The sequence below is a fragment of the Monopterus albus genome, unplaced genomic scaffold (assembly GCF_001952655.1).
Source record: "Monopterus albus unplaced genomic scaffold, M_albus_1.0 scaffold53.1, whole genome shotgun sequence".
Classification (NCBI taxonomy): Eukaryota; Metazoa; Chordata; class Actinopteri; order Synbranchiformes; family Synbranchidae; genus Monopterus; species Monopterus albus.
In genome coordinates, this window is record NW_018127933.1 from 1,468,459 (window position 1) to 1,484,100 (window position 15,642).

A 15,642-nucleotide genomic window follows, 5' to 3' on the forward strand; every position below is an offset into this window, starting at 1 on the left:
TGCAACTTCCACCACTTGGTCTTCTTTTCTGTCTTTCCTCTCCTCTTCTTCCTGACCACCAGAGTCATCCTACACATCACCATTCGATGTTGTCTGGCTACACTTTCTCCTACCACCACTTTACAGTCACTAATCTCTCTCAGATTGCCTCGTCTACATAGAATATAGTCTACCTACATACTCCTGCCTCCACTCTTATATGTAACTCTATGTTCCTCCCTCTTCTGGAAGTAGGTGTTAACTAAAGCCATTTCCATCGTCTTAGCAAAGTCCACCACCATCTGTCCTTCTAGATTCCTTCCCTTAACACCAAACCTGCCCATCACCTCCTCATCCCCTTTGTTCCCCTCACCAACGTGTCCGTTGAAGTCTGCCCCAATCACCACTCTCTCCCCTCTGGGAATACTCTCCATCACCTCATCTAACTCACTCCAGAATCTCTCCTTCTCTTCTAACTCACACCCTACTTGTGGAGCATAACCACTGACTACATTCAACATTACCCCTTCAATTTCCAACTTCAAACTGATCACCCTGTCTGACACTCTTTTCACCTCTAAAACATTCCTCACGAGCTCCTCCTTCAGGATCACTCCTACCCGATTTCTCTTCCTGTCCACACCATAATAAAACAGTTTGTATCCCCCTCCAATGCTACGTGCTTTGCTACCCTTCCACCAAGACTTCCCCTGACCATGACATCAAATTCTGATAATAATACATTCAGAGTGTTTGTGATTTTGTGATGCACAAGAAAATGCACTGACTGTTTTGCTTTTTTTTTCCCCAAAAAATTGTTATGGGGGTGCAGGTGTAGTCATCATCACCTGATGATCCTAGAAGCTGCAATGCTACTGGGCCAAAAACATCTCTCACCTTGGTGTTGTTCCCGGGGTCCTGATTTGGTTCAATGAAAAATTTTAAGTGTCTTATCAAAAAGTTAACTTTACGTCATTCATGTGTGCAGAGTCAGAAAGAAGTCGTCCAGTTCCACCAGAGCAAGTCACCAGCATGTCGGCTGGAGTAGGACAACAGCTCACAGAAGCCCGAAACACTTCTTTGGCATATGCATCCAGTGAGGATTGACTGAGGCGCCATCATGGAACACAGCATCCAGTTTTCTGAATGTAAGCATAATGTGTTGACAGAGCTGCCAAACACACTGATTCATCACATCACATTGTTTCCAGTAAGAAGAGATATGAAGACCGTGTCAGACTACATGGCAACAACGAGCTTGTGACTGAATGCTGTCTTCTACATGCACACTTGTATTCCGCACCATGTCCAGTACATGTGTTCTTCATTACTTGTGAATCACTTAGACCAATGTTAGATATAATGAAAATCATAAGGATGATAACTTTACAGGACTTGACCGGTGAGAAGTTACTCACTTCTGACAGTTCTGTGTTTTCAAACTCTTCCATCTGCCGCAGAAAGCCCAGGTTGGGCCCCGCACATGGCCTGCGTGCCCTCACCGCCGCAAGAGCTTCCACCCAGCCTCGCCCCGTCGCTGTCATGATGTAGGCCACCACCAAAGTCGCACTGTGGGACACTGCTGCCACACTGAGAGCACAGTAATCTTCACATTGTCTATTGAGATTCTCTGCTTTAGTGTACAAAGAAGTGAAACTGCTTTTTTCCTTAAAGCTGTGGTTAAATGCCTGATTTTGCATGTTTGATTTGAGAAAAGATGAAAGGTGAGGAAATTTACAATGAAAGCATTAACTCAAGTTATTGACAGGTAGGTCCTGTTTGGTGACAGTGATGTGGTTGAAAATGAAAATGGGAAAATGAAAATATGAGGGCCTCCAGTCAGTAATCGCATTGAGGCAACACTCGTTGTTATAAACAAAAATCAGCTAAATTTGAATATATATGCTTCTTCCTTTCAACATCCTCACATGCAAATGACACTAGTTTCATACCAAATGCTTCAATTTACTGTGTATTATGACTTAAAGTTGTCAACTTTTAAATTAGAAAAATGGAAGTAAATATTAAATTGCAGTTAAAAGAACAAGAGAAACCAATTAAGTGTTTTTATGATTTGTCTGCACTCCACAGGACTCGTGGGTAAACGTGTGATACTGTCTTTGAAGTACTGAATCCTGATTTAAAAGATTATCATATTAAATGATTTACTTAATCATCTAGATAATATAAATGAAAAAAAAAATGACTGCTTTAAAAATAGTGATTCTTAAACCTGTGAAGCGTGTATTCAGTTCCACCTGTTCAAACTGAAAACATTTTAATTAGGTATGCGACACTGTTTGTTGCATCAGATGAACCTGCCCTTCAACCAAATTACACTAAATTTAATGATTTATTCACAGGCACAATGTTCTTTGGTTTACATAACTCAGCCTGTATCGAGATTGTTTTTAATTTGCAACTTTCTGTAAACAACATTTTAAATAAAAATACTTTTATGTAAAATTTAAAAATATGTTTATAGGATCAATAAGTTAGTGTGAAATTTTAAATTAGCCTTTGTTGGACTTTTTTCTGTAGTTGTTTGTGTTTACACAGGTCATCAGAAAGTAAATAAATCTGAGGCAACCATGACAAATATTAATGGTTCACATGTGTATTTAGGTTATTTATAGTACTCACTTGAAATGGTCAGCAGCATTTATACAAAAGTATGTCATGTCCTAGATGACAAGGGAGGGAGTACTTTAGGCTCCAAGAACAGATAAACCTGTTAACTTAGTATGTTATTGTGCAACAGTATGAAAACAGTTCAAGGAGGGTCATTTGTTTGAACGTTGGGTCTAACTTGCATCCTGTTTTGCAGTGTATGGTAACTGCAGGGGTACAGCCCCTGAAACCTTGCCCTTCTGACCGTGCTGCTCAGCGCTGGTGTGGTAGGCTAAAACATAACGATGTGTATGCTTTTTTTGGGAGGGGAGGGGGGGTACTGTGCACCTGGCAGCTGATGGTACATGCAGTGGACAGAAACTACCTTGTCCCGTTATGACTGCACCACTGCAAAACCCCCTGAGCCCTCTGGGACACACTGAGTTCTGGAAGTGCTCCAGACAGGTCAGGTTGCACACACCAACCCCAGACAATCACACACACTTAAACACATGCACATACTGAGAGAGCATGCAACACTTGTATAAATGAAGTTGTCATTTTTGAAAGGAAGAGGCAGGCTATGCAAACAAATACTCCAGAGTATTTATATCTCTACATCTCACTCTTAAAACTTGACTATGATTCAGATGCTATTTGTAAAATCAAATTCAAGACACACAGAAATACTAACACTAATACCAGACAGCGTGCACATAAGCTGTGGATAAGTGTCAAAATCATATTCACTTGGAAAAAAGGTATTTGGAGCCTTGGACTTTACCCCTTAAAACGAACCTTGTCATGTCATTTTACAGTATGTTAATTAGGGTACATACTGTACAGCACAGTACATGACACATCTGACCTCAGAAATTCAGTGGTTGCAAATTTTACCTTCCTCTCTCAGGAACCATCAAGCTGTCTTCCAAGAAATCAATCAGTCAGCAGTTTGACTGTTAGGCATGCAAATAAGCCATCCCATCTGGCCATTTGGGCCACACTGGTAACGCAGGCCTGAGTCATCGCTGTGCCGCAGACCTCAGAAATGCTGCGTCATACATGCTGTATGAACATGAGCCTGGAGCAATGAGCTGCTGAATGAACATCAGCATCGCTCAGAGAGAGTGTGTAGGCTGGGGCATCATGGCAGGCCCAAAACCTTTTTAAAAAGTTTTGGTGGTTGACCAGTTTGGGTAGTGATACTGTAATACAAGTTGCTGTTTCTCTTCAGTGTTCAATGAAACATACTGGCATGGATGGAGAAAGTGTATAGAGATCTCTGAGCACTTTTCATGCTTCGCTTTCAACAAGAAAAGATGAAAGTTGTGAAAGCGGACATTGAGACGAAATCAAGGTTTTCAAAAACACGAGCGGAGGGAGGAAGATATCAACAATGCTGTGCATTTAATGTAGTTGAACAAAATGATGATCAATAAATCCAAAGTCAGGTGAATCATTTTGTAAATGTGCAACATTAAATTAACATTTACTGTTTCCACTGTATCTGTCACGGTTGTATTGAGAAGATAAATCACAGGAAACCCACAAACTTAAACTTTTTCTCAGATAACATATATTATCAATATACTCTTCGATACCAAATATTGCAGGTAAGAGGAAAGTATATTTGTGCCTCTGTTACCAAATGTAAACCAATGAGATATTTCTACTTCAGTCTATGAACCGGCTCTCTCTCCCCTCCTGACACTCACTCGCTCACGTACACATCTTTCCCGCTCTCTCATACACAAACTGCCACGTCTACATGCAGCGTTGAAAAGCCAGAAACCTTTTTTAAACACAGTTGCACTTTCAAGACTTTACAGACTTCCAGCTGCTGAGCTAAAAGCATCTTGTGTAAAAAAACAAAAATATCCCACAGTGTGTTTGACTTACATCTGCATCACAGCTGCATCAAACACACATCAGGTAAAAGCAGTGTAGCAATTCACTGGGATCACACACAGTAGCATAGTAATTCAGAAAACATCTTCTTTACTGAAACCTGGTGAATTCCAGGTCTTGTGACTGACAAGTCAAAAGAACTTTCAGTGCAAAATTGAAAATAAGAACATCTGACTTTCACACTTATTGAAGTGGTCTGTTTCAGCACTCTAATACAATTTACTGTTCACTAAACAGGCTTTTATTTAAACTTGCATTACATCCTGTTCCCTTCCTGTCTATCCTTTCACAAATAGACAAACAAAAATGACACTATATAATAGAATAAACATGTTGAAGAAGATGCATTGGGAGCTAGCAAGAATATACTGAGGTCCAGGATGACTTTTGATTAATAGAAATGCTGATGACTTCAGATTTTTGATGATAATTAAGTTGTTTTTTTAAGAATAAAATGTCATAAAATCTGCTGGTTTCATACTTAAAGGTTATTCTCCTTTTTAAATTCTGAAGAATCCCTTTGGGCTCTGGGAAGCTGTGCTGAGCATTTTTCATACTTAACTAATCAGTTAATTAGAATAATAATAAACTGATTAGTGATGATAATAATAATTAGTTTATATCAATTCAGGAAAAGACAGTGCAACACCTTGGGTGTGTTGCCAACAGTTCACACTTTCAGAACGAGTACTGTGCAGCAGGGGCACTGAGGGGGCACAGCAACACTGGTGAGTTCAGAGCAGGTTGTGTTCGTTAAGGTTGGATTAATGTTGGGGTTGGGGGGTCACACAGGCACAATCGGGACCCCCAGAGAAGACACCTCACCTCCAGGATGGGTGCAGCTGTGTCATGGATTGACAGGATGTGGGTTATGTTGTGCTGCGCCAACAGCTCCCTGTCTCGTGCATCTGCGGTTCACAAACAAAATCAACAAATCTTAAATATTCCTTCCATCCAATCACAAATCATTTCTTAGAAGTTCAGACCTAAATTAGGCATTTTCTACCCACCAACAACCCCCCTCCTCTAATATCTCCCAAGCAAACGTGGCTTTATGGCTTAAAAGTTTTGCTCTTCTTTTGAACTGAAAGAAAAACCGGAAAACCAGTTTCTAAAACAGTCTAGCAGCTTGGCCCAAAAGCAAGAAACTGTAATTGTTTTAATCAAATTTTGGTCTTCAAAAGGAAGCCAAATGTTTTCTACCTTGGACAGATGTGTCTTGAGCACTTTTTTCTCATGCTTTGCAAATTTGCAGGATGCTGGTGATGCCACCTAAGCAAGACCAAGATGAGTCTGTACTGAACCCTCCTGCCAGCCAGATGAGTTTTTTTCATAAACTGTAAGACAGCAATAGCAACTCACAACACTTAGCAACTTATAAACATGCTCAGGAGACTTGCAGATGAAATGCAATCTGTGGTTGCTGTGAACCAGTGGTATCAAGGTCATAAAATGACCTCAAGTGTGCTGGTAAATATTTTTATGGGGTGACAGGGGGCTGATATCATGTTGAAGCTGGTAGCATACAGCTGAGTCTGTTTAGGACAAACCTGTGACATGAGCCAAAAGCCAAAACACAGTCACCACATATTGGCTCAAAATCTGACACGGGAATGTGACTTTGGCTTCTGTTTTATTATTTTAAAATGATTATGGCACAGAGGTGTAATGTCTACAAAAATAAATAAAAATAAGCAATAACTATAAAAAGAATATAAAAACAGGCTCCAGTAAAACAGAAGCACTGAATGCTAGCTAGTGAGATAACCTCAGCTAACCTTAGCTAAAGCTTAAATTTAATTGATTTAATCACTTTTTCATAGCTGAAAAGTATTCATTTTGAAAAACATCTTAAGGCATCAGTTTGTACTTCCACACAACTAAATAAGGCTATAGATAAATCTAGCCATGGTACAGAATTAAAAAAAAATAAAATAAATGAGCTAATCTCCAGTGTAAGCTAACAAAGATAACTTAGCAGAGCAGCTGTAACAGCCCTCTCAACTATTAACTCATGCAATTTAGTATTTAAACCTACCAAAGTGTAAATTAATCAATTAAATATTACTATATGTTCATTTTAATATAAATGTGTAAAGTAGATGGATAGGCAGGTACTCCATACAAAGACAGGCCTATGTTTAATTCCTGTAGACTATGAACAATATAAAATAAATATATTTCCTTGAACAAACTAGTTAAACCTGAAGGCTTAAATCACTCATTTTTCACATGAAAAGAATGTATTTTCACTTTACTAGTGGATTTTGAGGTCAAGTAATCGGCTTATAAATAAAAAATGGAATTACATTTTTTATCTATAGTGCAGTTTTTCCTGCAGTCTAAATACCTTAAACCTTTTTAACCCCTTTCTTATATTCATAGTTTCTGTTGTATACAGACAATCTAAATACCTTAAACCTTTTAAACCCCTTCTTATATTCATAGTTTCTGTTGTATACATACAAAAAGTTCAAGATGTTGTAAAATAATCCTCATAAGTCATGAGGATAAAAGGCCTGCTTAACTTGAAACCTGTCAATTTTCCAGTTTCATAGTGATTTCCTGAACATTTCATGTTTGCAAAAAGTTAACAGTTTTTTAATGCTATTTCATGTGCTGTCTGATGTTTTTTTCAAAGCAATATAATGCTTGCATTTGCTGCTTTATGGAAAGATATGGAATGCAATTCACAGCGGGGACACCCCCACGCTGTGGGACATCCCCTCCCACACCTACCCACACACACTCTCTGAGCAGCCCTCAAAAATAATCTGTTTCCTCCAGCTGCTGAGAGCGTTACACACCAACCCCTGCACACACACATGTCGGCAAAAAAAACAATATTATTTATATTTTTTTACATCAAAATACACTGCTTCAGTCCTTCTGCTCTACACTGTGACCTCTCCACTCTATAGAAACTGAGCTCAGTGTAGCATCTCACCACATGCCTCTCTATATGAGGAACTGAAACACACACTACAACATTATCCTGAAAATGAATCAATTTGCAGCTCAAATGATGAGAGATGAGAGACTAACATCTGATATTTCCAAGATAAAGAGCAGGAAGGACCTAAAGAATGTTCAGAACTGAGTTAAATGTAGAATGCTAGGTAGGCTAACAAAGCTAACTTAGCAGAGCAGCTGTGACTGCTCTCTCAGCTATTAACTCATGGACTTTAGTATTTATATCTACAGAGTGTAAATTAATCAATTAAATATTATGTTGTATGGGGTTCAGTGTCTTGCCCAGGGACACTTTGACATGTGGACTGCAGGCACTGAGTTTCAAACCTTCAACCTTCCAGTTGGGAGACAACTGCTCTACCCACTGCACCACTGTTGCCTCCCTGTGTTACCCGTGTCTACCAATGGTCTCGGGAAAATAACAGATGGTTTGGGGCCATTTAAGGTCACAATATAGAAATGTTGTCTTCATGGACCAAGTTCAGAGTTACTCAAAGAGTTTCATCATTTACTCCGGTCACCTTCTCTCAACAAAATGACAATGATTGCCATTGTTTTCAAACCGCACTTGTCGACTTCTTTGTTTGACCCAGGGTGTCATAAAACCTTCATTGTGGCCGAGGCTCACACCCCAACTGAGCTTCATTGAGAACATATTTGAGATGATGTAATGCGACCTTAGCGGTGGAACACTGTGCATGGACATTTATATTTAGTCCAGCAGTGGGTCATGGGACTATGGATAGGTGCATACCAAGTGGACAAATATGGCCGAGGGCCACCAGTGTGTTGTCACTAGAAGGAACACTCAGAATACATCCAGTCTCAAGTTATATATGATGGGACTGTTGTCTTAGAAGTAAGAATTACCTAATTTTGCTAAAAGTATGTCTCGATTTTCATTGAACACACTGGAATCGACCAGTGGCTGCATGTTCAGTAAATCATTCTGGCATTTTGAGGTGCTTTATGTCAGTAGAAAATCCATCAATCCACATAGTGGATGTCAAGATATTTGAATAAGCAAAAACTTTAACCAGTTTTTAGGGACCACCAAAAGATCCATCCTCTGGGGACCATGAATATCTGTACCAACCGTCATGGTAATCAACCCAACAGCTGTCCAGGTATTTTACTCCCAAACAAAAATGTCTGTGGTGCTACAGAAACAGTCCGGAGATCACCACAATCAGTCAGCTTCATAGTCTGGGAACAGGGAATATCTGTACAGAATTTCAGGGCGATCCATCCAAGGGTTGCTGTGTACATCTCTTGAGCCATGCTGCTGGCCAAAACAAACAAAAAATTTTGTTTATTATGATATAAATCAGGGAAAAGAAGCAAATCATCTTATTGGAGATGATGGACCCAGAACATACTTGTCTTTTTGGTTGAATTTATTTTAAATTTTGCCACAATTCTCAGTAGAAATCCAATGAAACTAGCCACTGCATCTGCACTTGAAAAATATCAATGGGTCTAGATGAAAGTAAGCTTGTAAAATCATCAGGATTCATCCACTGGTGGATTTATCTAACAGTTTCTGAGCTTTTTCAATTTGGACCGAGATTGTCCAGCTGGCGCCTCTACCTTTGGAGAGTCACACTGCACGGCCAAAAACACAGAACTGTTCCATTTAGTATGATTTAAAGTAGGCAAACGCATATTTAGCGTTGTTTTATCATCAGGTTACGTTATGACACCTATTTCTATGAGTACCGTATTATAAACTTCATTATACCTCAGAACTACAAATTCCCCCGTTTATTTTAAATTACGTGTTGTTGTCAGTGGACAGCCACTGGAATCTGCACTAGTCACTGCATTTCCAGTAAATTATGCTGCGTCTTCAACGCATCGCTCTGAGGCGATTGAGGTATTTTTAGCCCAGTTTTGTCGCCTAGTCTTGTGTTCCTGTGTGTGGTTCAGTGTATGCCACAGCTCAGATGCACTGACAAACAGAGGAGAGTGGAGGCGTTTACAAAAAGCTGCCTCCGTGCCTCAGAGAACTAGGTCTGAACAGCTCATCACGAGTGGCAGGTCACCGATGAGCCAGCTTGAGGTGTATAAAAAGCACCCTTGTCTGAGCATTATTGTTTGTGTAGGAGTGTGTCTGGGTGCAGGGGCGGAGTTGCAGCATGTGAGATGTTGATAATTAAATTGATCTTCACCTCAGTTTGACTTTCATGTTTGATGCCAGTTTGTTTGTTAAACCCAGCAAATGCTAGTTATTTCTAAACAATACTGTAGAGTCTGTATTTTGATTTATGGCTGCAACTAACAGGTATTTTCACTGTTGATGAATCTGACTATTATTCTCTTAATTTCTCAATTATTTGCTTAGTCTATTAAACACTAGGAAGTGGTGAAAAATGCCCACTGCAGCCCTAACGTTTTTATTCACCCAACAATCAGTACGACTGAAGGGACAGCAGGTCCCGTTGGTCAGTCTGTCACTTTGGTCCAGACTGGATATATCAGCAACAATTAGATGGGTGTTAGGTTTCCTACTGACATTCATGGTCCCCAGGGGATGAAGCTTACTGACTTTGTTGATCTCCTGACTTTGCTTCTAGGCCCATGAGGTTGAAAATTGTGATTCAGAGTGAAATGTCTTAGCAACTACTGGATGCATGTGCTTTTTAAAAAAAATGTGGCTTGTTCAGAGATCTAACAGCGTCTAACTGGCTCCCAACAATGCCACTGTGTTGCATGGGCATATTATGGGAAAATGGGCCCCTGGGCAGAAACATGTAAAGGGCCCCCACCTCTCCTACACCGTAGGAGCAAGACTCACAGATTGAGCAACCATGTGATCAGTAGTGAGTGTGTCTTCTTGTGGTTGTTTTGCATCTCTTTGTAGTTGTTTTGTGTCTGTTTTTGTTGATTGGCCTACTTTTTTAGTTGTTTTGCCGTTTTGTGGTCTTTTCTATCCCTTTTTAACCATTTGACATTTTGCATCTATTTTTTTTCTCACTTTGTGGCTTTTTCATTTCATTGACTTTCTAGTGGAAAGGTTAGCAGCTTTTTGTTTACAGTTCTCTGGTGTAGGGTCAGGGCCCCCCCCCCCCAACAAAATACAAATACATTTTATTATATAAATCATTTAACAAAACAAATATGTCCTTATTTGGTGCAATATCAATGTTTTATTTGAATGTTTGTGTTTTGTCTCTGTCATCAAATGTGTACACCCAGTTTGTGGCAAACCTCTTCATTGTCTTTTACATATTGGGTTTTCTAGGCTCATTATTTGTACAGAAACAATCAGGAATTAAATCCAACATCAACAAAAGAAAAAAAAACAAGGGTTAAATTAACAGTTACTGATAAATTTCCTGTCAGTCAACAAACTGATTAAATGAATAATTTCTACTATATTCCTTTATACTACAGGGATATTATTGTGATACCCTCTGCAGGTCAGTGCGACACTTTATTTCACAGGTCAAATAAAGTCTCAAATACTTAGCTTTTTTAAGAAACTTAAAGGTAATTGAATTTATAGGATGTTTTCAGGAATGAGCTGTTTAATTTAGTGTATCAGTCATGAGAGGGAAATAGTGGAAACGCTGCCCACTTGATTCATTTGCAAGAAGCTGATTTCAGTGATTTTCTGTTGAGAGCCTTTGTTCAGAGCACAGCAGGTCAGCTGAGCCCACGAGATGTGAGATTTGTCAACATTTGTGTAGAATTAAGTCTACTATTGAATTAAAATGAAAGACCGTTGAGTTGGGTATGTGGGGAAACTACTCTGAAGTACTCAGATCCCTTACTTAAGTCAAAGTAGCAATACCACAGTCTAAAAATACTGTTACAAGTAAAATTTACTGCAAAATATTACTTTAGTACAAAGTATTAACATAAAAACATACTTAATGTGCTAAAGTAAAAGTACTCATTATGCAGAATATTGTTTAACATATTATTGAATTATAATGACTGATTATTGTGTTGCCTTACTGTGTACATCACATGTTATGTTGCAGAAGGTAAAGGAGGACCTACTTTTAACCAGCTTATATGCTTATGATTTGAAGTACTTTACCTACTGCTGTGCAGCTTGTGAATTTTCCACCAGAGACCAATAGAGTGACTATATGATTATGCTGTAGTTTTTGTATTAATCTGGTTCTGTAAAGTAACTAAAGTTATACAATAAATGTAGTGGAATAAAAAGTACAATATTTGTCTCTAAAATGTAGTGAAGCCAAAGTATGAAAGAGCACAAAATGAAAATACTCGAGTAAAGTACAAACACCTCTAAACTGTGCACAATTACAGTACTTGAGTAAATGTAATTAGTTACTTTCCACCACTGGCAACAACTGCTTAAATATTCAAACGCATCTAAATCAACTGTGTTATATACTACATTTTAAAAGTACCAAAGGACGTCCTCAGCACTGATTAGGAAATGAACGGGCCTGTGCCGTAATGTGTTACCGGCTGGGTAACATTCAGGTACATGTTGCCTTTTGGTTCATTTTGGTACTTTCGCTTTAAATTTTCGGTCAATGAAGACGACGTGGAAAGTGCCAAACTAAATCCAGCTCCCTGTGTTTACCTAAAAAGGAGCTCGCGGTGCAGGATTACACGATCCCCAGTCAGGATTGGGTTGGATCTACCTGTCAGACGAATGGCGTTGTTTGTGCTCGGGGGACGTTTGCTTAAATGTGCAACTGGCATTAAGACAGCAATGACGGCGCTGCGGCCCTGCTGGTAACTGTTTTCACGCTGTTTACATGCTTATGCACGATCGTAGAAACACGGACTTCACCCAGTAACAAACCAGGAAATGTCTGCTCTGCCTTCGAAAGGCCTGTTTTATTTGAATCCACTAGGTGGTGCAGTATGTGCGCTGGCAGTGCACTGTGCACGAAACACTGCTGCTGAAATTCGTGAAAACTGCGGGGAAGCACCCAAAGTGTCCCTGTATCACTGTTAGTAGTAGGTTGTGTGGGTAGCTGGTATTCGTAGCCCTACTGTTCTACCGTATATTTTAGTTTAGCATCCCAGCAGTATATGTTATGTTAACACGAACAAAAAGCCTTGTATCAAAAATAGTAATAAATAAAATAAGTTTTGAAGTTTTATTACATAAAGATGGTAAACCACTGAAACCATTCATCCCCTTTAGAGTTTGGTTTTAAAAAGTCCTCACAACTGAATGTTCTCCAAATATAAATAGTACTTATATTATACAACTATGCTTTTCAAGGTTTGTTTTCACTAGTGGAAAAGGTGTGATAATTGGTCACAGCTAAATGTTGTAGCTGCTTGTTTTTCTGTCAAGATGACAAAGTACATTTCTTTTTATTCAATTAACATTTATCGTGGTTTCCTGGGTGTATATGTTTGCGTCAGTGATGGACAGACATTTAGAAGATATACATTTTTAAAACTCTTCTGACCATGGCCCCATGTTGAATTACCTATTTCCTTAACACATATTAACACCCTGCAGAACGACCAAAAGCCTGCAAGATCTTAGCGTAAAGGGTTTAAATGGTTCTGTACAAGGGCATGTAAAAAAAAAAAAACCAAAGGACACAATAGCATTGCATCTATAGTAGACCCAGACAAAATAACTGGAACAGTGCACAACCGTTTGCTCCAGTCCTTAAACAAACAGCTGTGTAATATTTTTATAGGTCACAGGTTTTACTGTGGCTGTTCACACAGATTTCTCTTCCAGTCTTTTTGTGTGTTTCCTTGCAGCTCCTCAGTGGCCTCAGGCAAGCAGCATATTAATGGAGTGGACCTGTACTACGAACAGAAAGGCAGAGGGAAACACGCTGTGCTGCTGATTCCCGGTGCTCTCGGTAAATACAGCAGCACTCATCCAAGACACTCTGTTAGTCTTTGAGAATGCAGGATCTCTTTTCCATGTCCTGTAAGATCATTCAGGTTTCCATATGATGGCATCCTCGCAATAAAACCATTTTCACCTTTGGTCCCACAGGAAGCACAAGGACAGACTTTGGTCCTCAGCTTAATTCTCTGAACAAGGAGCAGTTCACTGTAGTTGGCTGGGATCCCCGTGGGTACGGACAGTCCCGTCCCCCAGACAGAGACTTTCCCTCTGACTTCTTTGAGCGAGATGCAAAAGATGCAGTGGCTCTGATGAAGGTATGATCATCCTTTTCAACAACTCATGATGGAAGTGGACGATTACCACAGAGCTCCCCAGGGGCCCTAGGATAGAAAGAAATATGAGTGTGGACATCCAGGGCACAGATTACTAAATCCTATGCACAGACTGATAAGTGTTTATTAAAATTTTATGGGGAAACGTTAAAGCAAGAGTGCTTGAACTTGCCCCTTGCATTCTGAATCCAGTTGATGCAGTAGTTAATGGTCATACTAGCTTAATGATTGCATAGACAAATAACTGGTGACAAAACATTAGTAACATTACTAAACACATTGCTAAATACTGTACTGTAGTTCTCTCATCTCACAAGCATGGCTAAACTGATGGCATGGATAACAACACATGGTCTTGGTTTATATATGCATGCACATAGTTTAGCACTCTATGCACACATAATATTCTCTACCACCACTGCAGCCTCCATAGTTTACCCTGTACAAAGACGTTGTGGAATCTTTTGGGGGGTATGTTTTCTGAAGGTAAGTCACCTCTGTTCATTATTTGGTGCATTTGTTACATCTGATACAATAAAATCTAGATTTTGGCTGCAGCAGTTGTGCACAGAGCGAAACTGCAGCCAGTGTCTGGATTTATTCTTCAACATCCTCTCTCAGACTCTCCAGAGAGGTGACTCGTCCCCCACTAAGCCTCCCTGAATGCCTACTGTCTCCTCAGACTGTGCAGTTACAGTAACTACCATACCGTTTGTTGGTGATGTATACCATGTTCCTTTTTTTGGCAGGCTTTGGGTTTTGACAAGTTCTCCCTGTTGGGGTGGAGCGATGGAGGGATCACCGCTCTGATCGTAGCAGCCAGGAACCCCAGACTGATCAGCAAGATGGTTGTGTGGGGATCCAATGCCTTTGTTTCCCAGGATGACCTCAAGCTTTATGAAGGTACTGCTCCACTTTTCATTAACTGCCACCTCAGTCGTAAACTGTGTGAATTGTGCATGGTGTAGTATTTTTTGTTTGTGTGCATATTTTTTTTGTGTGAACACCCAGCGGTCCGTGATGTCTCCAAGTGGAGTGCGCGGATGAGACAGCCAATGGAGGAGGTGTATGGAGCAGAAATGTTTGCTAAAACCTGGGAGGGCTGGGTGGACGGGATCGCACAGTTTGCCCACAGACCAGAAGGTGATGACCTCATGCGACTACTAAAAATAATCCTCAGAAATGATAAAACCAGACTAAAACATTGCAGTTACAATTTCCTAAATTAATTTTTCCTTAATTAAGTGAGTAAAACATATGGGAAGTAAATCCGGGATACTCCTTCATTTTGTGTTGATCTGCTAAATGTCATCTGAACTTAAAAAAGCCAACATGTTCAATTCATTGTCCTCTGGTTAGGGAGCATCTGTCTGGAGCTTCTGCCCCTGATCACATGTCCAACCCTCATCGTCCATGGAGAAAAAGACCCCATGGTGCCCAGCTTCCACCCACAGCACCTCCTCAAACACATCAAGGGTTCACGGTGAGAATGTTCACATGCAACAACAGCAATATTGCCATGACCCTCCATTTATGACATTTAGAGTGGGAGATGTACTTAAATAAAACTTCTGTCTCAAAATTTAGATTGCATCTCATGCCAGAGGGAAAACACAATCTCCATCTGAGGTATGCCAATGAATTTAACAGACTGGTGGAAGACTTTCTGCAAGAGTGAAATGACTTCCTGCAGCATGAATCCCAGTTCATTTCAAACATTTACCTCAAGAAAAGCCCACAGTATGATTGTCTGTTTAGATTTATCTACTTGAATGTTTATTTTGAAAATTCTGTTAATTTTTTCTTGATTAAATGTTTTCTAAAGCAAGTAGGTGAGTTTATTTTTGTGCTAATCTTGAATTTGAACGCATAAGTGGATGTTAAAGGGATTTTTCACAACACAGACAGACCAGTTTGTTCCTACTAGTGGCTCTGAACAGACGAACCATTAGAAACATTGAATACTCGTTATTGTAGCTACTGGGTTTAATTTATAAGCCACGTAGAAAGTGGCACAAGTTA

The 15,642-nt window shown here is 39.7% G+C and overlaps 1 protein-coding gene across 2 annotated transcripts; it reads left to right on the plus strand.

The window, feature by feature from the left end:
* The first annotated feature begins 11,877 nt into the window (after nt 1-11,877).
* On the plus strand, nt 11,878-15,442 carry bphl (biphenyl hydrolase like). 2 transcript variants are annotated; one of them, XM_020601925.1, is made up of 8 exons: nt 11,878-11,934; nt 12,046-12,192; nt 13,192-13,295; nt 13,436-13,602; nt 14,370-14,523; nt 14,632-14,763; nt 14,980-15,103; nt 15,208-15,442. In XM_020601925.1, exons 2-8 carry the CDS (start codon nt 12,110-12,112, stop codon nt 15,296-15,298), a joined length of 855 nt encoding a protein of 284 aa, XP_020457581.1. In that variant the 5' UTR covers nt 11,878-11,934; nt 12,046-12,109; the 3' UTR covers nt 15,299-15,442. The 2 variants fall into 2 exon arrangements, with proteins under 2 accessions (XP_020457581.1, XP_020457580.1); XM_020601924.1 differs by lacking the exon at nt 11,878-11,934 and having other exon boundaries at nt 11,958-12,192.
* The last annotated feature ends 200 nt before the right edge of the window (nt 15,443-15,642 follow it).